Source organism: Pseudorasbora parva, chromosome 24 (assembly GCF_024679245.1).
Source record: "Pseudorasbora parva isolate DD20220531a chromosome 24, ASM2467924v1, whole genome shotgun sequence".
NCBI lineage: Eukaryota > Metazoa > Chordata > Actinopteri > Cypriniformes > Gobionidae > Pseudorasbora > Pseudorasbora parva.
Window position 1 is genome coordinate 26,208,894 of NC_090195.1, and position 23,999 is coordinate 26,232,892.

Sequence of the window (23,999 nt, forward strand, 5' to 3'; positions counted from 1 at the left end):
TCTAAAACTGCTTGATTCCTTGTGTCATCATAAAATAAACTATATTATTACCCAGCGCTAATCTGCTAAATGTGACTCTAAGGCATTAAATATTAAAATATTATGAACAGCGTTGCGGAAAGTTAGTTTAAAAAGTAATGCATTACAATATTGCACTCCCTAAAAAAGTAACTACAAACCGATTCCAAAAAAGTTGGGACACTGTACAATATGTGAATAAAAACAGAATGCAATGATGTGGAAGTTTAAAATGTCAATATTTTTTTCAGAATACAGAGCCCGATCTCACGAAAATGCGTATAAATAGTACGAGCATTACGTGCAATCTTGTGGAGTTTTGGCGTGCATAGGGTACATGGTTTTTTTGTGTGCATATGATACGCACTTTATGGCGTATTATACGTACAAACCCCCCATCCCACCACCCTAATCATATGCACACCATAAAGTGCATATCATATGCACCGCGAAACACTGCATAGCATTTACACGGCAAAACTCATTTTGGCGTATCTATTCCACGAGATTTCACACTCGTACTATTTGATACGCATTACCATGAGATCGTGTTGGAATACAACATATCAAAGATAATATATAAAATGTTTAAACTGAGAAAAATGTATAATTTTAAGGGCAAAATGCGTTTATTTTAAATGTCATGGCATCAACACATCTCAACAAAGTGGCCAAGGCCATGTTTAGCACTGTGTGGCATCCCCTCTTCTTTCTTTTTTTTATAACCAGTATGCAAATGTCTGGGGACTGAGGAGACACGTTGCTCAAGTTTAGGAATAGGAATGTTGTCCCATTCTTGTCTAATACAGGCTTCCATTGCTCAACTGCCTTAGGTCTTCTTTTCCACATCCTCCTCTTTATGATGCAGCAAATGTTTTCTATAAGTGAAAGATCTGGACTACAGCTGGCCATTTCAGTACCGGGATCCTTATACGCAGCAGTGGGGGAATTGGTGATCCTCTGCCCATCTTGAATTCTGAGATACACTGCCACTCTTAGAGGCTTTGGTTATACTCAAGTTGCAAATTAGTCCTCCAGCTGTTCCTTACATGTACATGTAACTTTTTCGGCCACTTATTGCTACCTGTCCAATTTCTTTGTTTTTGTGTAGCTCTCATGAAATCCAAAATGAGCCAATATTTTTGGCATGACATTTCAATATGTCTCACTTTCAACATTTGATTATTTGTTATCTATATTCTATTGTGAATAAAATATAACTTTATGAGATGTGTAAATTATTGCATTCCTATTTTTATTTGTATAGTATCCCAACTTTTTTGGGAAACGGGTTTGTAATTGTGCTAGGTTACTTTTACATACTTTTTCCTCACCTGGGCTTGTGTTTTTTTTTTTTTTTTTTTTTTTTTTTATAACAAAAAAAGTTATATTTTTGGCAAATAAGACCATTTCACAACAAAAGTGAAAAGAACAAACCTGAGGCTGAAGGAAATGCACAAATTCACACCTGTACAGTAGAGGGCGTAGGTCAAACAAACCCTTCAGCTCTGCTGCCATTTTGGATTGCAGGAGACTCTTATTCAGAGAGAGAGAGAGAGAGAGAGAGAGAGAGAGAGAGAGAGAGAGAGAGAGAGAGAGAGAGAGAGAGAGAGAGAGAGAGAGAGAGAGAGAGAGAGAGAGAGAGAGAGAGAGAGAGAGAGAGAGATGTGAAGACTAACTAATGTCTTTTTTGCTTATGGATTAATTGGACCACCAAAGGTCAACAGCCAATATATTGGTTAATAAAGTGAGATTAAATGCATAAAAAAATACAGTGGTGGCCAAATTATTAAAGTTTTATGTTGCTTAAAAAGTAATCAGATTGTGTTACTTGTAATGCGTTACCCCTATCACTGATTACAAAAATTAACAACACAATTTTCTATGAAGTTGCTTTGAAACTATGTATTGTGAAAAAGTGCTAAAAAAATCATTTTGACTTGACTTCCATTTTTGGGCAGAAGTTTCTCAAACGCTGGTATTAGTATCCTAATACATGCCCTACTCCTCACATTTTATGCAGACGCATCCATGATCCCAACAGTCGTTAAGTCATCTGAATTCTAATCAGATCCATGCACAAGATCACTCAACCATTCAGGTTTCCCAGAAGATCCTACTGATTTGCTGAGCTACAGACCTCATTGGATCCAGATTTTTAGTCTTTGAAAGGCCACTGCATTTCCTTCCGCATGCAATGTTTTATTTATTATTGGTTATTTGATCTGGTCTGAGACCATTATGGGAATATGTACCTTTCTGAATAATCAATAAATAGCCATTTTATTATTTAGAAGGATCTGGTGTGAAGGGCTGCAAAAAGTAAAAGTCATTACACAAATCCGTCATTGTTGATAAATGAGATCACTTGTAAAGTTAGATGGGTGGCAAAAAGAACCGCATGCATGTAGACGGTTCTGTGCATTGCTGAATACTATTATCGGGCAGTAAATATTGCACGGGCCTCTCCACGGGACTATGATTCGGCGAGTGGGCGGCAGAGAAAGGGCAGTAAATTCGGAGATTAATTAACCCGTTGAATTCAGGACATTTCCAGGTCTCCGTTCCGGTGACCTGTGGACGTAAATGGGACGAGCCTGTCCTCGGCAGTGAGCGGAGAGTGAGGGCTCTCGTCCGTAAGAATGAGTTATTAAGAGAATTTTTTGAATAGATGGAAAAATTGTAGCCTGGCTATTTAGTGTCATAAAGTGCAGCCAAGCCAGTGCAGGGGCTCCTCGGGACAGGAGGCAATAGCATTCCAATCAAATCTCAGACGGATGAGAGATGGGCCTGTCCACTCTGAATTTTTATATTGTGGAAGGGGCTGGAAAGAAATAATGCAGTCCGTGAGTGAATTAACCTCTCACGGTGGATGGAAAGGACTTTGTCATCTATAGGGGAAGCAGAGGAAATGAATGGGCGGAACAGAGGCAGGCCAGCCAAGCCATGGGGAGGGGTAGATAGGATCATAACCCCACGCCAGAGATGGACCATCCATGGCTGTGGCTCGGCCACATGTGTTGCGGATAAGGAAGGACGAGTATGCTTCTTGAGCTTTTTGGTGATATCTGAAGGTTTGATCAAAATCGCTTTGTTTTATTTTTGCATGACATTCATTCAAATACATGCACAACAAGGATGTAAATGTGGCAAAAGCACTCTCCTGTCAATCTGGACAAACAGGTTATGATCATCTACATGCAGATAAAATGTAGCTGAACGCATGTTGTAGCTCTATGTATTACCAATGAAACCAACACAAGAAATAAAGCAGGTATGAATTTATTATTTGTTCAGGTTCATGTGAGATCTACTAGAATCATTCGGGAAAAGCAGGAGATGAAAATGATCTATTGATGGATTTTCTTATCTTATGACCTGATTTGCATACTTGTAATATGCATTAAAAGTAGCCTTCACTGATGGGAAATAAGCTACATAGCCTACCTTTGTGTAGAAAGGCATAGTGTTGATAACACATAACTCCGTGTATGCTGTTTGTGGTTTAATGTTAGATTTAGCATCTACAGATTTTTCATTCATCCACCATGGTTTTTTTCATTTAAATGTTTTGTGAGAAGTCCGGCCTCACGTTCCTCCATTCTGAACTCATGGGAAACGTGAGAAATTATATAAAATGAGATAACAGTTCATAAAGATTTGTCAAAACATAATATTAATACTGTGCTTCTAATAGTCAAAAAAAAAAAAAAAAAAAAAGGGGGGGGGGAAAAGAAAATAGTAATTTCCAATTATATAATAAATAATCAAATTAAAACTATGAATAATAATTATTATTTTTTTTTTTATTCATTCACTATATTGAATTCTATAGGCCTACCTCCGTTTTTTTTTTACATTTACTTACAGAATACACAAGTAAAGATCCATAAGCCAGAAGGCAAAGCCAGAAATTCAGGGACTGATAAACATTACATCACATTTGAGTTTGGAGAAATAAAGATAAATAAGTAAATAAATAAAAGAAGACTAACTAAATCAATGAGGAGGTATCAATTAAATACAGTCCTCCCTACAAAACATAAAATAATAACATTGGGGGGAAAAATGGATACAAAAATGCCCAAAAGTGAGCATACATTCAAAGTTTTAGTAGCATTTTTGTTACAGGAGGTAGATAAAGATTTAATATATACCTCAAAGTGAGCATAGGACACGAGTGTGTTCAGTGACGTGTGTTATGGGGTCAAAGGTAACAGGAAGCTGTTGGCTGTGCCGGGAGACAGAACAACACAAAAAACCTACAGTATCATCGTATAATTTGGACGTTGACGTATGTCTTTATGGTTAATGGGTTTGCTTTTTATTCCGTTTGATTGGACGAAAGAGAAGATGTCCGTATTGTCTTAAGACGAGCGCTTAAAACTGACTACAAACCCGGAAGTGGAGCAAAGCAGCAGTTGTTAGCCTAGCCGCTAACACTCTTTCTCTCTCCCAAATCCCATATGAGCGAGCAATTTTGTCTTAAATCACTGATCTCACACTCATTCTGACGATTAAAGTCGCAGATTGAGCTTGTCATGCGTGTCAGTGTTGAGACGCGTCGTTTATCGGGCTGTGAGCTGGGCGAGATGTGAGATCAGTGTGATACAGTTTCAGCTGTCAGATACTCATCACTCATCTGATCAATGTGATTGTGATTAAACTGATCAATTACTTTGATCATCTCTGGATCATTCTGGTAAGATTTTGTCATCTTAATTCAGTATGCAGTGAATGCACAGTTATTATCAATTATCAGTATGACGTTTTAAACTTGCAATACTGTATTCTTTAAGTACCTTTGAATGCCATGATATATAATAATAATAATAATAATAATAGATTTTATTGTATTGATATATGCAAATGCAGTATGTATATACAAGTCATTAAGAACCTTTGGTGTATGTTAAGTGATTTAATAATGAATGTATCATAGTACCAGTATGGTAAGATATATTTCCCTTAAACTAAGTGGATGTATGTATTTATGTGTTGTATGTGTATAGTATAAGTGAGCAACAAAAGAAATAAAAGTTTTGCTTTTGTTTCTGTGCACAAACAAAAAAAAAAACTTTAATTTTATAGTTGTTAGTTAGAAGCACAATATGCAATATCCAAAATCAGTAGAACAATGTTATATATTTTGTTAACTTGTGTATGGCATTAACACAAATATTGCCAACAATGTTTATCTTTAAATACAGAGAAATCTGCAGTTTTAACAAGTCTAATGGCATGTCTCATCGTGTTTCCTGCCAATAATGTAGGGCTGGGTGATATAGCCATACACACACAAAAAAAAGACATTCATATCGCAGCCTTTTCTGGTTAAATGACAATATACTGTACTATATCTCAGTATTTTATATGTTTTTCTGTTTTTCTCTGATGTAGGCTATGCAGTATATTATTTGCAAAAAGTGGGTTAATATCACATTACATTCTAATATTTGTAAAATTACACTCTGAAAACCAAAATAATGATTTTGTTTTTAAATTCCCTAATTAAAAATGGAAATAAAAACAAAAGTTTTAAACACTCAAGTATTTATGTCAGCCAGCACAAGTATCTGCCAGAGCATCTGACAGGGCAAGCTGATTTAAACTGTACGTGTTATCTATATCTTAACAGTTATTTTAAAGCCCTTAATAAAAGTCATATTTAGGACAAAGTGGATTATCCTATTGACTATTTTTCAGATTTGTTGGTATCAAACCTCTGTATATCGATATAAATGGCATTGCCTCATTTCATATAGTTTATAAAAAAAATATATCTATATATTGTACAAACTCGATATACTGCCCAGCATCACAATTGAGTTTGTATACATTAGTTTAAAATGTGCAGGAAATAGTGGAGTATTCAGACTGAGCTGATGCAGGGAAAATGCATAATCGAATTTGATATGCTTGTGTTATTTGGTATTAATTAAGTAAGATGATATAATAATTATACATTTCATTAAAAAGGTGAGCAACTGTTTGGATACCTTTATTGAAAGAATGTAGCTCAACATGGTTAGTTTTATTGTTTGAATCTCTTTTTTTTTCTTGATTTACCTCACAATTTAAATTTGTCAAATAAAGTGCCCTGTATTTAGCCTGACAAGCCAGACCCACATCAAGATGTTTGGTCTGGAAACTCACCATTGACAGGGCTCAATCCGAGGGGCGGGATAAACGGTTGTCTTTCAAACTCCCTCTGCACGCGATAGGATAGCGCTACACCAACCAGAGCAACGAAGGTGAAACAGAGCTTGTTGATAGATTAAACATTCGCCGTATCCGGTCAGCAAAACTCCGAACACATCTTCCCTTTTTAAGAATGACTTCAGTGCCGTTCTTTGTTCTTTTCTCAGAGAAAAGCTTAACTCCAAGTCTTCCAGAATTGCGGTCAGCTGATTTGAAAGACCGCCGCCATTCGCCAGTTTCTGTGTTTACTAGAAGCACGCAAATGCAACTCGGCCGTCGTCATTATGGCCCTGCCCACCGACTCTATTCACGATGTGATTGGTCTGGCAAGAGTTAGGGGAATACAGCTCAGAAGGGTATAGAGAGTTCCTAGACGACACTTGCGGGCAGATTAAATTTCACGCTAGGGTGCGTCTAGATTTCTAGGCTAACCTGTATTAGCACTTGTGGCTATTTCATAAGACTGAATTACATTAATGTGATTTTAAACTGTAACAAAGTTCAGGGAAGGAGGAGGCAGAAACGTTAAGTGTAACTTTAATCGTAAAAATAACAAGCACAACAAAATGAAAGTAGCAGCAGCGACCAAATGCGGTATATAAGCATAAAAAAATCTCTGGAGCTCTTCCATGCATCTCATCAGCATTCACTCCTACGGCTCTCGACCTCACCCTGCTTCATACCACAATGACGTTAATAAAACTTTTAATACATTAGCCTGTGTCTCATCAGATTAATTTCCATCAGCTCTGGAGTTGAAGACGGCAACTCCCATGATTACATGCTCATTCACAGCTATGCCTTGTTTTGAATAAGTGACCTCTAGCAGTGAAACTTGCATATTGTGCCTTAAATAATAGTTTCCACCAAAATGTACTATAGTGAATGAACTTACTGTTACTGCATTGAAACTGTGATAACTTATTATATATATATATATATATATATATATATATATATATATATATATATATATATATATATATATATATATATATATATATATATATATATTCAATAATCTGTTCTATCCATCCTTTCATCAGTCTTTATGAGATAACTGAAGATGATTATTGTCACACTCCCAATGACCCCCGAGTCCAAAATTACACTGAATACATGAAACGGCAGAACAGCGTCTGCTTTTATATCATGGATTTCTATACAGAAATGGTCTTTAAATACATAACTACTCTATATCCACTTTCCATACCACTTTGCAGAGACATTTCTTCTCTAATGATGTGGGGCATCCTGTCACTGACTTGAGATCGCAGCAATAGTAAATGACAATCAAGTCACGCTTTCTTTTTTTTTTTCTGGTTTGAGAACCTCACTTGGATATATACCGATCAGACGTAACATTATGACCTAATATTGTGTTGGTCCCCCTTTTGCTGCTAAAACAGCCCTCATCAGTCGAGGCAAGGACTTTATTACAACCCTAAAAGTATGCTGGGGTATCGGGAACCAAGATGTTAGCAGCAGATCCTTTAAGTCCTGTAATTTGGAGGTGATGGATTGGACTTGTTTGTTTAGCACATCCCAGGGGTGCTCGATTGAATTGAGATCTGGGGAATTTTGGAGGCCAAGTCAGCACCTCAAATACGTTTCCTCCTCAAACCATTCCTGAACCACTTTTGCTTTGTGTGAGGGCGCATTATCCTGCTGAATGAGGCCACAGCCATCAGGGAATACTGTTTCCATTAAATATTATACATGGTCTGCAACAATGCTTCAGTAGGTGGTACGTGTCAAAGATGGCAGGACCCAAGTTTTCCCAGCAGAACATTGCCCAAAGCATCACACTGCCTCCGCCGGCCACTGCACCCGGCCATCCACGTGATCTAAAAGAAAACCTGATTCATCAGACCAGGCCACCTTCTTCCATTGCTCCATTGTCCAGTTCTGATGCTCATGTGCCCACTGTTGGCACTTTTGGAGGTGGACAGGGGTCAGCATGAGCACCCTGACTGGTCAGCAGCTATGTTTCTATCTTTCACAGTAGGAAGGAAAGACTATCACAACTTTGTTTTCATGCCAACTTTAAGCTAAACTTTAAAAAAAAAAATTATGGTGTACACTATATTTCCCCAGCTCCCGCTGTCCTGGACACCAGTATTTTAACAATTCATTAAAAAAATGTATCACTGTCTGACCAACTGAGATTTTGCTATGGAGAAAAATGATGGGGTTAACATTTTCTAGCAGTACTACAGTACATTATGAGTGTATATTGTTTGTTGTTTGCTTTTGGGATATGAAGGAGCATTTGGTCCCGACAACTGTGAGATCAAACATCAGACTTAACGACCGGATATTGATCTTTAGTAGACAGTAAAGGTAATGTATGAAATTTCAGATTGTGGATAATTTTCTTTTGATTTTCAGGAGCCTGCAGACGTCATGAGTGGCAAATTTGGCCTTGTGAATTACAACTCAAGGAAGCACATCTCCATATCTGTGCCCTCGTCCACAGAGGTGATGTCACCTCATATTAAATCCGTGGAGGAGCTCAGAGTGCTGGGCATCAACTTGAACAACTTTAACACACCAACACAGTTCTTCATCTGTGTGGCCGGCGTCTTTCTCTTTTACCTCATCTACGGCTACCTGCAGGTGACAGTCCATCAGTGATCTTTGGTTTGTGCTTTTGTATATTTGTGACATTGCTGATTCTTGTAAGTTTCTGTTCTTTCAGGAGCTGATTTTCTCAGTGGAGGGATTTAAGCCATTTGGGTGGTATCTGACTTTAGTGCAGTTTGGATTTTACTCCATATTTGGCTTGGTGGAGTTGCAACTCACTCAGGATAAGAGGCGGAGGTAATTTTTGTGTACATGTTGAAATTAGGCCTGTTATTCGATTACAAATTAATTGTGATTAATTACACCTGACATTAAAATATATAATGATAAATACACTTTCACATTCAGTGTCCAAATTAACAACATAATGCAGTTTAAATATTTGATATTTTTACATACAACCCCATTTCAAGAAAGTTGAATTTGAGACATTTTGTAAAATGCAATACAATTAAGAATGTGTGGTTTGTTAATTCTCTTCAAACTTTAGTTTACTGACAAAGGTAGAATGGAAATAATTTTCACTGACCAATTTAATTGTATTTTGTAAATATAAACACATTTTATATGGATGGCTTCAACAAAAGTTGGGACAGAGGCATGCTTACAACTGTCACATCACCTTTCCTTTTAATTACACTTTTGGAAGTCAGGATACTAATTGTTGCAGTTCCGCATGTTGAATTATTGCCCAATCTGGTCTGATACAAGACATTTTCAACAAGAGACAGATCTGCACTCCAGACAGGCCAGTCAAGCACATCCTTTCTATGGTGACGAGCGTCTACAAAACCACTCTGTTGTAGAACATGTAGAATGAGGCCTGGCATTGTCTCGCTTCACAGGAAAGATCTTGATGGCTGTATATGTATCTTTGAGTTCTCAGCCAGCCCCTTCTTGTCACTTAGTGATAAACTGATGACAAATATAAATGTCAGTTTTTCCCAAAAACGTGCTGAAACGTGGACTCATCTGACCACAGCATACATTTCCACTGTCTTTTAGGCCATCTGTGATGAGCTTGGCCGCATCTCTGCATTGAAATTAAGTGTAGCTTTCTACTTGCATACTCCTTTCTAAAGTAACCCTGAGCCCAGGCTATTTTAGCACAGTAATATGATGGTTTCTCATGAAATGCTGTCTGTGGGCTCAAAAGACACGCACATTCACGCAGTTTTCTGCCTTGCTTTACACAGCCAGAGATGTATCTTTTTTTTTTTTCAGAATAAAATTAAAAAGACATTTTTTTCAGGATAGTATGGATGGTAGATGGTGAAATACCTAAACGTTTCATAATCTTGCATTGAGAAATATGATTTTTGAATTATTTGACAATTCTCTCATGAAATTTGGCACAAAGTGGTGAGCCAAGACCCGTCTTTGATGAATGCTCCTTTTAAACCCAAACATGATACTCTCACCTATTACCAATTCACCTGCTAATTGTGGACTGTTTCAAACCCATTTAACTTGGATATTCTGTAATCTTTTCACTTTTATTTAACCTCTGTCCCAACTTTTTTGAAGTGTGTTGCAGTCATTAAAGCTGCAGTCCATAACTTTTTGTGCTCTAGCGGTTAATAAACAGAACTACACGTGTCTTGCGGAAGAACTTTGCAGCTGGAGCTACTTCTCTCTGTTTATGTCTATGGCGAGTCACACGAGCTGTGCTCCTCCGCTCCGGTACCTACCAGTCTGGCCTGAAATAGTCCAAAAATATGTTTTGGAAAATGGATTCATGTTATACATTGTCATTGTATAATATTTGTAAATCTTGAACAAAAAAAAAAAAAGTTACAGACATGTTTACAAAATAAAAATCATTTGGCCAGTGAAAACTTTTTTTTTTTTTTTACTTTTGTTAGTTAAATAAAGGTTGAAGAGAATTGACAAATCTCATATTCTTGAATTGTATTGCGTGATTTGTGGAATTGGGGTTGTATGTGTTAATGGAAAGATGCCATTAAACACATACAACCCAATGTGTTTATAATAAACCCCATATGTTAAGATAAACACTGTCTATGGTATCAATGAAAATAAATAATATATTTGTATAATACATTTATAAGAAACTTGACGCTTCAAATAAAGATTGTATCAATGACAGCGTTACAACAGTAGGTTGTGACAAGTGACTGTTAAAAATGCATTTGTCATTGAATCATTCATTCAAGAGATTGGTTCAAAAACACTTTATCTAGTAAAATAAGTCTTCGAATAATGCATTCAAACCTATAAAAAATAAAAATAAAAACTTTTTTTTTTTTTTATAGACTGCAGCAATTAACATTTGGTTGGAACCTCAAAGTAAATTACGGCCTGGTTTCACAGACAGGGCTTAGATTAAGCCAAGATTAGGCCATAGTTTAATTAGACATTTACGTTTAGAAAAAAAACATTACTAGTGTGAATGAGACAAAATGATGGTACCAACAAATTTTAAGATATTTCAGTACAAGTTGTCTTCAGTTAAAACAGTTAAAACATGCATTTTACTCTGGGACTGTGAAACCAGGGGACATTTATTTTGTTTAGTTTACTATTCAGAATTTTGGGTGAATTGTGATCTCTATTTAAATATTAAAAATAAAATCCTGATTATCAATTTATCCAGAATTGTGCAGCTCTAAGTTCTGAGGATAACATAAGTAATTATAGCCATTACAAATCGCAGTATAATTGAATTCAAATTATGACACATATTAACAGTTACAAAACATTAAAATTATTATACCATATTTTATTTTACATTGTTAAAACCGTATTCACACAAACCATTGTAAGTCACATGTAGCTGTAGCTTCTTATGTGCCTAGCAAATTAAGTTTGAATTATTATTTATAAATGCATACATTTTTTACAACTAGTTAAAACTAAATTCCCAAACAAACGTTTTCTTATTCATTAATTGTTCTGTGGGTTCATTAATAGTATTCTACGGAGCCCCGCACATCACCTATAGAAAAAAAAAAAAAGTTATTTAGTCATTATTTTTATCTTTTTATGTCCATTTTGGGCAGAAAAGCATAGTATAATAAAATCACCAAATATAATAAAATTGTCCTTATGTTAAGAATGGTAGACGAATAGTAGGCTACACAAACATTTCTAAAACTGTAAAAACAAAAACAAAACAAAAAAAAATTCATTAATTATTTTATGATAAACATAGGCCTACTATTAAGTGCACCCCTTTATAGTAATAAATTAAAAATAATTGATAATAAATTCATTTAAAAAATAAATACAATAAATAGTAATAATTTATGTTGTTGTTATTATTATAATTATTATTTGCGTATTGTTGCATTTAGGCTACATGCATTTAGAAGAAGAAAAGAGGAGCAAAGAAATGAAAAGTCAGTCATAATACACAATGCCATGCATGTTTATTAGGCAATAATAATAAAGTGCTAGGATTATTACAATTAAACAAGATTTTGATGCACAATATTCTTATTAAATCATTGTATTCCAGAGAATCACAGTTAATATAGTTTGATGAATAATACACAATAAAACAATAAGATTCGTTAACACCTGGGAGTTTGCTTTTCTGCTTCTTGAATGCATACGAATCTGAAAGCATGCGCACAGATTATGAATTTGTGGGAATGGATTTAAAAACCGAGGGTACGGTCTGCAAAATCTGAGCACGCGAATTGGAAATTTGTGTGTGCGGTTTATTAATCCGTGGGCACGATTTATTAAACCGAGGGAACAGTTTAAGAATTTGTGATCACGGTTTATAATCTGAGGGAACGGATTGCAAAACCATTGGCACGAAAAAAAAAAAAAATTTCTCCAATAGGTGACGTCCCGGCCTCCATAGTATTCTTTTCTCTAGTAGCTATTTACAACCTAACCTGCTTCACATTTCCCCAAAACAATGCAAACATAGACTTACTTCCAAAAGGTTTAGTGTTTTATTGGATCATTGTGTAAAACCTGTTGTATGGCCATGGCCTGCCTTTAAAAAGCCAAATATTACACACAAAGATATATTTTTACTTTGTTAATTTTTGGAGGATACAGTGTAAATATGACAGTTGATTCCAGGCATTTAATGGGTCAGTGTGAACCAGCCTTAAGCTACGATCAGATTTTACCTCAGACGAAGTTCTGGCAGTGTCAGAAGATTTGGCGCACAATCCTGCAGTGTGACTTCTACGACGACTGTCAAATTATCTTCGTTTTTCAAGAAAAACCATGACCAAAATGAGCGGTAGAGATTTCTTAGTAGACACCATTTCAATCCTGCGTTTAATGCAGCTCACTGTCACCGAACACGTCATGGATTGATGATATAAAACTTCGGGTGAGTTTTCTTGTGTGGTTCCGTTTTTTAACGCGCCTTGACTGTCTGACATCGTACTGTCTGACATTAATGACATCTGAGATATTAGGGTGTGACATGGCTTACAGAGGGGATCATGTTTGTACAGTCTGACAAAGAACAATCGTACAAGACTAATATAAATCACACAGTGTGTACCTGGCTTTAGGAAAACATGTTTCACAGTGTTCAAGATATTGAACTTAGAAAACATAATGGTTTTAATGAAACACTTTTCTTTTTTTCAGGATACCATGCAAAACTTACATGATCATCGCATTTTTAACAGTTGGGACCATGGGCCTATCCAACACTTCTTTAGGATACTTGAACTATCCCACACAAGTCATCTTTAAGTGCTGCAAGCTCATTCCTGTCATGATCGGAGGAGTTTTTATACAAGGTACATCAGATGCTAGATTTATAATCATATTCATAGATACACTTGGATTTCAAGTTTGAGGTCTGTTTGTTTTGTTTATTTTTTCAGCAAGGGAAATTTTAATTGATCAAAAATGACATAAAATATTTTTTTTTACATGCACTATATTGGAAAAAGTATTAGGGCACCCCTATAAATAATTGAATTCAGGTGTTCCAATCACTTCCATGGCCACAGGTGTATAAAATCAAGGACCTAGGCATGCAGGCTGCATTTACAAACATTTGTAAAAGAATGGGTCGCTCTCAGGAGCTCAGTGAATTCATGCGTGGTACCATTATAGGTTTCCACCTGTGCAATAAGTCCATTCATGAACTTTCCTCACTAATAAATATTCTACGGTCAACTGCTAGTGGTATTATAACGAAGTGGAAGCGATTGGGAACAACAGCAACTAAGGCCCTGTCCACACGAACACGGGTATTTTCAAAACCGCAGCTTTTTCTACGCGGTTTGGCTGTTCGTCCACGCGCAAACGCTGTATCCGGTTACTAAAACCGGACTTTTTTGAAAACTCCGGCCAGGGTGAAGATTTTTAGAAACTCCGGTTACAGCGTTGTCGTGTAGATGGTGAAACCGGAGATTTCGGCTTTTTAAATTGAAGTGCGCCGTTTTTTCCTTTGTGTGATATCAGATTTTCCACATCTCCTTTTGATTTACGTGAGTCGATTCTATGCGGTGGACTCCACTAACAGCGCTTATCACACGTATATAGATATAGATGTTCAGTTATGCAATAATGCAATAATACAAAATAGTAAAGCAAGTGTGTAAAGCTATTACAGTCCACTTCGGCCCTGCACCTGTGTATACGGTTACCTGTCACTGAGTCCAAAGCAAAGGAACTTGTAGGAAGTGTTTCACTTGAGCCCATGGCATCCCTCAGTCAGTGCAATGTGCATCGGTGCAGTGAATGGGACCCACATGGAAATCAGGCAGCCAATCATAGCATAGTTTTGCGGTCTCATGTGGACAGAATTTTTTTAAAAACCGTGCTTGTGTGGACGCGATTGTTTTTTAAAACGGAGGAGGAAAAACTCCGGTAATAAAAATACCCGTGTACGTGTGGAGTATTAAGCCACATAAAATTCCTGACCTCAACCCTTTAGATAGAATACCTTTAGGATGAATCAAAGCGGAGACTGCCAGCCATGCCATCAGTGCCTGACCTGACAAATGTGCTTCTAGAAGAATGGTCAAAGTTTCCATAAATGCACTCCTAAACCTTGTGGAAAGCCTTCCCAGAAGAGTTGAAGCTGCTATATCTGCAAAGGATTGGTCAACTCCAATTTAAGTTCATGTGCATGTAAAGGCAGGCGTCAAAAGATCAAAATATATTTTTTTAGATCTTATCTATTTATCAGCAAATCATGAAACAATTTCACTTCAAGGTTTCCACAAAAATTTTAAGCAACTCGCCTGTTTTCATCATTACATTTCAGTCTTTTCATCACACAAAGCTATTATATGACTTATGATATCTTAGAAAATAGTTGGAATATTGCACATAAGTATTGTCCTACTTATTGTCCTTTTCAAGTTTAAATGTTGTAGTCACTTTGAACTTTATAGTAAAAGCTTTATATAGCTGCATCATCTTTTGTGTTTCATTGAAGAAAGAAGCCAAATGGATTTGGAATAATGTAGTATGTGCGTGTGAAATATTCCTTGATCTTCAAAATCAGTGCACAGGTTTTTTCTTGTTTTTTGTTTTTGTTTTTTTAAATCTCCGGATTGTTAACAAGTTCTTTGTGCCTTTTCCTTCATTGGCCACTGTTGTGGAGTTCTTCACTTTTCTTATGCAAGAATTTGACTGAAGTTTTGATATCCTGAAAGAATGAAACCAGCTGAACAGTTCTCCCTTCTCTTTTCATGGGGATATTTTGATTTTTTTTCTTTGGCGTTGTGGACTTGCGTCCCCTGAGGCTGGTGCGTAAGATCAGCGGGACGTTGGTTGTGGATGCGCGCAAGATGCCGACCCATCAAAGCTGGACCGAATCAAAGTGATGCATGGCAACCTGCTGCATCACCTTCACCCCCACGGCAACTACCTGTTTGAGAACACTCTTTGGCCTTTCCTGCTTCTTTCTTTCTTGCATTCTCTCAAACTCATTCTCCTCACATGAAGAGTCCGGTAGAACGATAAAAAACTCATTCTCTCTATTCGACTAATCAGCTTGCCACTAAACTTGTTCAAAGATCTTTGTAAAGCCAACCTGCAGCTAAAGTGTCAAACCTACAGCCAGAGCTCAAAGGACCCAAAAGAGAAGGCCCAAAAGAGAAGGCCCTCAGCTTAGCTGAAGATCAGATGCCTGTTTATGCGGCTTTTATGACATGTTTTGAGTTGATCCGTGTCAGAGGTTCTTGATTTGATAGAGCTTGTTGATGTTGTATGTTTTTAGGGAAACGCTACAACTTTGCGGATGTGTCTGCTGCTGTGTGCATGAGTCTTGGTCTGATCTGGTTCACACTGGCAGATAGTAAGATTGCCCCAAACTTCAATGTAACAGGTACAGAACTTCTTCTGCTTCAGTCTGTTGATTATGAGAAACAGGCTTTGTTCCATAATCTAGTGAGCTGTTACTCTGTGCCTAATAATTATTATATAACTAATTGTACAAACATTATTTTATTGTTTTATTTGTTGTTTCTAGGTGTACTTCTCATATCTCTGGCCCTCTGTGCGGATGCTGCTATTGGAAATGTGCAGGAAAAAGCAATGAAAATTCATAACGGAACCAACTCCGAGATGGTACAAACTATTTAGAATTATGACCATCATTATGTGGTTTGTCTCTTGTGTCCAGGAATATTATTCATTGTTGTCCATGTGTTACAGGTTTTATATTCCTATTCTATTGGTTTTGTGTATATTCTGCTGGGTCTGCTCTCTGTTGGTGGGATTGGACCTGCTGTTTCCTTTTGCTCTCAGGTGGGTCTTATTACAAATATAAAAATGCACATTTATTTTCAATTGAAAAAAAGCATTTTATATTTCCCCAGATGTCCATGTATTATAATTAGATTGTTGCACCAATTGCACTCTTGGGATTAAACAGAATTATATTAGCCTATATTTGATTTACCCTTTTACAATAGTCACTTTACAGTTACAGCTGTCATACAAATACACTTACTTTTTGGTTTAAAATTCTACATATGGCACACTAATTGTCCAACCAGAAATATTTTAGCAATATGTATATTTTACTCAGAATTATTGCACTCTGTCTGTTGGTGCGCAAATCTGAATTATTTTGGCTATCAAAATCATAATCCTAAATTGCAATTCAATTAAATATATGCACTGCATGTTTCAAGGTTAAAGGGTTAGTTCACCCAAATATGAAATTGATGTCATTAATGACTCACCCTACTGTCGTTCCACACCCGTAAGACCTCTGTTCATCTTCAGAACACAGTTTAAGATATTTTATATTTAGTCTGACAGCGTATTCAAGTGTCAATGTGTATTCAAGGCACACTATACTGTCCATGTCCAGAAAGGGAATAAAAACATAATCAAAGTAGTCCATATGTGACATCAGTTAGTTAGTTAGAATCTCTTGAAGCATCAAATACATTTTGGTCCAAAAATAACAAATACTACGACTTTATTGAGCATTGTCTTATCTTCTGCATTTGTTTTCAAACCTCAAATAAAGATTCAACTGGTCATGAATTAGCGTATTGATTCATGATTCGGATCATGAATCAGTAAGCTGATTCATGACCGTTTGAATCTAGATTATTAAAATATTATTTTTACTTTTTGATGCACTCCACTGTAAAATCCCCCAATCATTCTAGAACAGTTATTCTTTCCAACTCAAACTATTCAAATCATCTAGTGGAAAATTCTACATTTTTATATTGCTATATATTTAGCAGAAAAAGAAAATATTGTAGTGTCAGTTTTTTCCAATATTGTACAGCCAGTGTTGAGATATAAATGTAGATGGTCATATGTTAATGAGTTCATGCATGTGATTGCTTTTCTAAATGGTGCAGACCAAACAGCAACATATTTTCCATATTTACGGCTCCCATGTTAACGGATCCAAATAAAAACCAAAACCACAATACTGTGATCCAAATCTAGCCATTAACTTTACATAAGCACTATTGAGGCTTTAATTTCAGTGGAGCAAGAGCAAGAAGTTTTACATGATATTAAGCCTTCCAGATACTGTAAGTTTAATATCTAAATGTCTTCTATCCTTAATTTTTATTTTATTTTGTACTCACTCAGCATCCCGTGACGACATACGGTTATGCATTCTTCTTTTCGCTGACGGGATATTTTGGCATTTCATTCGTCCTGGCTCTGATAAAGCTGTTTGGAGCACTGGTTGCCGTCACAGGTCAGTTAAGTGCTCTCATATGTATGTATTTTTGGTGTGGTCACTCAGATTTAGTGAATAATAGATACAAAATAATTGATGCCCCAACTCTGTTTATCTTTTTTTTCAGTGACTACGGGAAGGAAAGCCATGACTATTGTACTGTCCTTTCTGTTCTTTTCAAAACCTTTCACTTTTCAGTAAGTGGACCAGATACACATTCAATATATGTTGAGTCTAATGACAATGACACATTTACTATTTGTACTAATGACACATTTCGATTTTGTTGATAATGACATGCACTGGTTCTTTCGCAGGTACATCTGGGGTGGTTCTCTGGTGGTGTTTGGCATCTTCCTAAATGTTTACAGTAAAAACAGTGACAAAATGAAGCTTCCCACTTTAGCAGAGCTCAGAAAACGAGTGCTCATCGGGAGGAAGGTGCGCTTGTTGTCTCAGGACGTGTAGGAGAATGAACTCAAAAGTTGTATTGATGGGCTTCTTCTACTTCCTACATCAGTTGATGCTCAGGTGTGGTTTGGAGTCGGATGGCCGCACGCGTGAGAGTGCGTACCTGTTTGAATCAAAGGGACTAAACTAGAGCCAAAAAAGCGAAGATTTGCACTGGACAACGGTGGAAACTGAAGCTGGAAACCATTTCGGTAGAAGATTCCTTTTTTTTCTTCTTTTTTTTAACAAATCATGTCCAAGTGAATGTTGGCCTAACGAAGGCAGTGACATTTTAAATGAAAACATTTCACCTGCATGTGCCATCAAATAATGGCAACAGCTGACATACAAGTCAAGACTCAATTTTTTGAGTGAAATGCTTTTGCACAGGTGAAAATAGTCCATGATTCTGTCTGTTTGAAGGGCTGATGTTCGGAAAAGGATGAACTTGTCAGCTGCCATTTTTGCTAACTATTTGTTTGGTGAAAGGGTGGCTGTTTTTACATTAAAACAAACTGGGAAGTTGATTCAGACAGTCTGGAGTGTTTTCATGAATAATGGCGTCTCTTATCCATTGGCTCCAGCATGGAGAGTTGAAAAGCTGCCAAGCACTTTCTCAGATGTTTGGCCCTGCGATCGCCCAGGGCCTGTTTGATTAGTAATCCTGGAATAAGATAGCACCAGAAAGAAAACAAACACTGTGCACAGGGCTTGGCTTTAGACCTAATTTAGTTGAGCAGAACGTCACGTGTGTGTGTGTGTGTGTGAGAGAGAGAGAGAGAGAGAGAGAGAGAGAGAGAGAGAGAGAGAGAGAGAGAGAGAGAGAGAGAGAGAGAGAGAGAGAGAGAGAGAGAGAGAGAGAGAGAGAGAGAGAGAGAGAGAGAGAGCATGTGTGGTTTGTGGATGTTTGTGGGTGCCAAGTGTGCGACACTTTCAAAGCCTCAGGGAAATGATTATTGTGCAGTTGTTGCCACCCTCTCCCTTAGAGACACTGCCAGTTATATGCTGCCAACATTAGCACAGATACACAAAGGAGTAGCTGCTGTTTGACTGCACAAAATCACTACAATTTTAATACTGACCATACAAATATAACAAAGCTCATACAAATAAAGCAAAGTATGTTGATTATGAAAATGAAGGCTGTAAAGCTTCAAGCCGAATTGTTTTTATTTTTTTTATTTTTTATTTTTTTCAACTTGCAGACAAAAAACTTAAAAAGCAGTTTACATGAAACCTTTTTAAGAAGTAGCACCAAACAAACACTGTTTAATCAGTTACTATATATATATATATATATATATATATATATATATATATATATATATATATATATATATATATAATATATATACATAATATATATACAGTCTTGTTCAAAATAATAGCAGTACAATGTGACTAACCAGAATAATCAAGGTTTTTAGTATATTTTTTTTTGCTATGTGGCAAACAAGTTACCAGTAGGTTCAGTAGATTGTCAGAAAACAAATGAGACCCAGCATTCATGATATGCACGCTCTTAAGGCTGTGCAATTGGGCAATTAGTTGAAAGGGGTGTGTTCAAAAAAATAGCAGTGTCTACCTTTGACTGTACAAACTCAAAACTATTTTGTACAAACATTTTTTTTTTTTCTGGGATTTAGCAATCCTGTGAATCACTAAACTAATATTTAGTTGTATGACCACAGTTTTTTAAAACTGCTTGACATCTGTGTGGCATGGAGTCAACCAACTTGTGGCACCTCTCAGCTGTTATTCCACTCCATGATTCTTTAACAACATTCCACAATTCAACAATTCCAAAAAGAACAATTTTACTCTCATCAGTCCACAAAATGTTCCTCCATTTCTCTTTAGGCCAGTTGATGTGTTCTTTGGCAAATTGTAACCTCTTCTGCACATGCCTTTTTTTTTAACAGAGGGACTTTGCGGGGGATTCTTGAAAATAGATTAGCTTCACACAGACGTCTTCTAACTGTCACAGTACTTACAGGTAACTCCAGACTGTCTTTGATCATCCTGGAGGTGATCATTGGCTGAGCCTTTGCCATTCTGGTTATTCTTCTATCCATTTTGATGGTTGTCTTCCGTTTTCTTCCACGTCTCTCTGGTTTTGCTCTCCATTTTAAGGCATTGGAGATCATTTTAGCTGAACAGCCTATCATTTTTTGCACCTCTTTGTAGGTTTTCCCCTCTCTAATCAACTTTTTAATCAAAGTACGCTGTTCTTCTGAACAATGTCTTGAACGACCCATTTTCCTCAGCTTTCAAATGCATGTTCAACAAGTGTTGGCTTCATCCTTAAATAGGGGCCACCTGATTCACACCTGTTTCTTCACAAAATTGATGACCTGAGTGATTGAATGCCACACTGCTATTTTTTTGAACACACCCCTTTCAACTAATTCAACTAATTGCCCAATTGCACAGCCTTAAGAGCGTGCATATCATGAATGCTGGGTCTCATTTGTTTTCTGAGAATCTACTGAACCTACTGGTAACTTGTTTGCCACGTAGCAATAAAAAATATACTAAAAACCTTGATTATTCTGGTTAGTCACATTGTACTGCTATTATTTTGAACAAGACTGTATATATATATATATATATATATATATATATATATATATATATATATATATATATATATATATATATATATATATATACATAATTTTTTTTTTTTTTTTTTTTTTTTTTTTTCGAATGAAAACTCCCCTACACTGAAATGTTAGAATGCCAAATTTTTGTTATTAATTCACAGGATCACAAAACTCATGATTTCTTCAAATCAGTGCAGCTTTGATATGGGTTAATATGAAACCTTTTTAAGAAGTAGCACCCTATTACTATTTTATATTTATTTTATTTTATTTTATTTTTCAGCATCAGTACTCCAGTCTTCAGTGTTGCATAATTCTTCAGAAATCATTATATACTGATTTTCTGCTCAAGAAATATTTCATCTCAATATTGAAAAAAGTTAATATTTTATTAATATTTCAGTGGATGTCCATGCCCATTTCCTTACAGTTAAAGCTCATCTGTGTGAGAGGTTTCATTACCACTCTGTGCTGCTTGTGCAGGCCAACTTTAAAACAGCACACAAAAACTGTTTTTTTCTCCTTAGTTGTTTTTGTATTTATGTATTGCCTTTGCTTTCTGTTTAGGTGCAGTTCTTGAAAATGATGCATGTATTTTAATACATTATAAGTTTTCCTAAACAGGGCAAATCAGCGTGAGAGCACAGTTCCAAAAAAAGCGCTGATGGGAGTGGAAAGTTCTGTGAGTGATCTACTACTGTTTTTTTATTCCAGTTCAGTCAAATAAAAAATTAGTAAAGAGCTGGTTAGCAGCCAGCTCATTATTTCTGATTGCAAATTTGAGGGCTGCTTATAGTTATTTGATTAATAAATGTAATATTAGGTGGCTCTTCATTACTGCATGAAGAGTCCACTTCATGAACCTACTTGCTAAGTCTTGCTTTCAGAGTAAAGGATGCAATCTATTTAAGTAACAAGAACTTACTTGGGTTGTAAGTGTTAAACATTTTGGCTGTCAAGTGCCAAAAATGCAACATAACAGTATATTAAAGTAGTCATATGACTTAAATTCTTAGTATTTAATACATAATAAATAGATTTGTGTGAAATACAGATGGAAAAAATAAACAGTCTATAGCCCCATTTACACTGCATGTTTTAAGTGACCCAATTCAGATTTTTCCCTCATGTGATGTAGATCGGATATGACGTGTGAACGTGTAAGCAGGAATAAAAACGCATGCATTTTTATATCCTCAGATCGAATTCAGGCCTCACTCATGTATGGTAATAAATCCAATATGATTCAGATATGTGCATTTGCCATGTAAGCGGTCAAATCTGATATACCCCAGTAAATGCGAGTCTTACATTATTGAAAAAGGGATGGAAGCTAATGACGTGGACACGTGGACATGAATTTGCCCAGGCTGCAACAAGGGCTCCTCTTTTTTTTCTGCCTTACGAGAGCAATGTTTTGTTAACCTTTGAAGATTTAAAAGCAAAACATTGAATAATCATTTCATCTGCATCCATTGCACATCACACCGTTTTACTTCCTTTTCCGGGTCAAAACGTCTTATGCTGCTTCGCTAGCGTATAGTGTAAATGCAAATATCGGATGCAGTCGTTTTTAAAAGATGACATAAGTGGGTCATCAAAAAAATGTTATATAGTAACCAAATCAGATTTGTGCCCTGAAGTGTAAATGTCATTCATTGTTTTCATGTATTCAAACATGAATTGAAAAATGTGAGAACCAGTGGTGTCAGAGTTAAGTAAAGATGTTCTGTAAAGTTTATCAGATTTTGTAGTTGTTTTGACTTATGTTTTTTGTTATAGAGTTTTGGATATATTGTTTTTTTCTATGTCCGAGTAGAATCTAGACTAGAATGTTGATGCCTACAGGTGTTGCCAAGATGGCTGCCGAGTGAACTGACTTGCTGTGAAAAGAGATTTGTTCATGTACTTGCTCACTTTTTCTGATGGAGGTCATCTGGCACTGGAAATGAACATCTGTGAGAACATCTTTCCTTGTTTCTTCCATTTGTGTCCAGCTGGCAGTGGAGCTTCTCCAGGTTATGTAGTGCTGGGGATCAGCAGATTGTTTTCTGTGTCTCTGTTTGAGCTCTGTTTTTCTGTCAGCAGTCTAAAAAAGATTGACTCCACCACACTGAAATTTTAGAGTGCTAAATTATAGAGAACCGTTAGTAATTCACAATAACATAAAACTGATGGTTTCTTTAAATCAGTGCATCTGGGTTAAGATAAAACAAACCTTCAACCTGCGGACTGGTAATTCAATGAAACTTAAAAACCAGTTCATATGAAACATTTTAAGGTGTAGAACCAAACAAACACAACAAATCCCAAATCTATGGTTAAATTACTCCTACATCACTTCAGCGTGTGTGATGTAGACACACACATACACACACACAAAATAAGTATTTGTACACCCTGCTATTTTGTAAGTTCTCCCACTTGGACACCATGGAGAAGTCCAGATTCTTCCAGAACTCACAATATATTATGTTTTAACTATTTATTTGTATGATCCCTTGGACTGGGGCTCCATGCAAAATCTTACCTCGTGGGGTCTTAATGATCCTAAGAAAGGTGAGAAATCAGCCAAGAACTAAACGGGAGGAGCTGGTCAATGACCTGAAAAGAGCTGGGAACACTGTTTCCAAGGTTACTGTTGGTAATACACTAAGATGTCATGATTTGAAATCATGCATGGCATGGAAGGTTCCCCTGCTTAAACCAGCACATGTCCGGGCCCTTCTTAAGTTTGTCAATGACCATTTGGATGATCCAGAGGAGTCATGGGAGAAAGTCATGTGGTCAGATGAGACCAAAATATAACTTTTTGGTCATAATTCCACTAAACATGTTTGGAGGAAGAAGAATGATGAGTACCATCCAAAGAACACCATCCCTACTGTGAAGCATGGGGGTGGTAGCATCATGCTTTGGGGCTGTTTTTCTGCACATGGGACAGGGCGACTGCACTGTATTAAGGAGAGGATGACTGGGGCCATGTATTGTGAGGTTTTGGGAAACAACCC

At 36.5% G+C, this 23,999-nt stretch overlaps 1 protein-coding gene across 1 annotated transcript; it reads left to right on the forward strand.

The window, feature by feature from the left end:
• The first annotated feature begins 4,215 nt into the window (after positions 1-4,215).
• On the forward strand, positions 4,216-18,909 carry slc35b3 (solute carrier family 35 member B3). The gene is made up of 10 exons (XM_067434640.1): positions 4,216-4,720; positions 8,611-8,838; positions 8,921-9,042; positions 13,393-13,547; positions 15,989-16,096; positions 16,241-16,338; positions 16,426-16,518; positions 17,839-17,950; positions 18,060-18,129; positions 18,250-18,909. Exons 2-10 carry the CDS (start codon positions 8,626-8,628, stop codon positions 18,398-18,400), a joined length of 1,122 nt encoding a protein of 373 aa, XP_067290741.1. The 5' UTR covers positions 4,216-4,720; positions 8,611-8,625; the 3' UTR covers positions 18,401-18,909.
• The last annotated feature ends 5,090 nt before the right edge of the window (positions 18,910-23,999 follow it).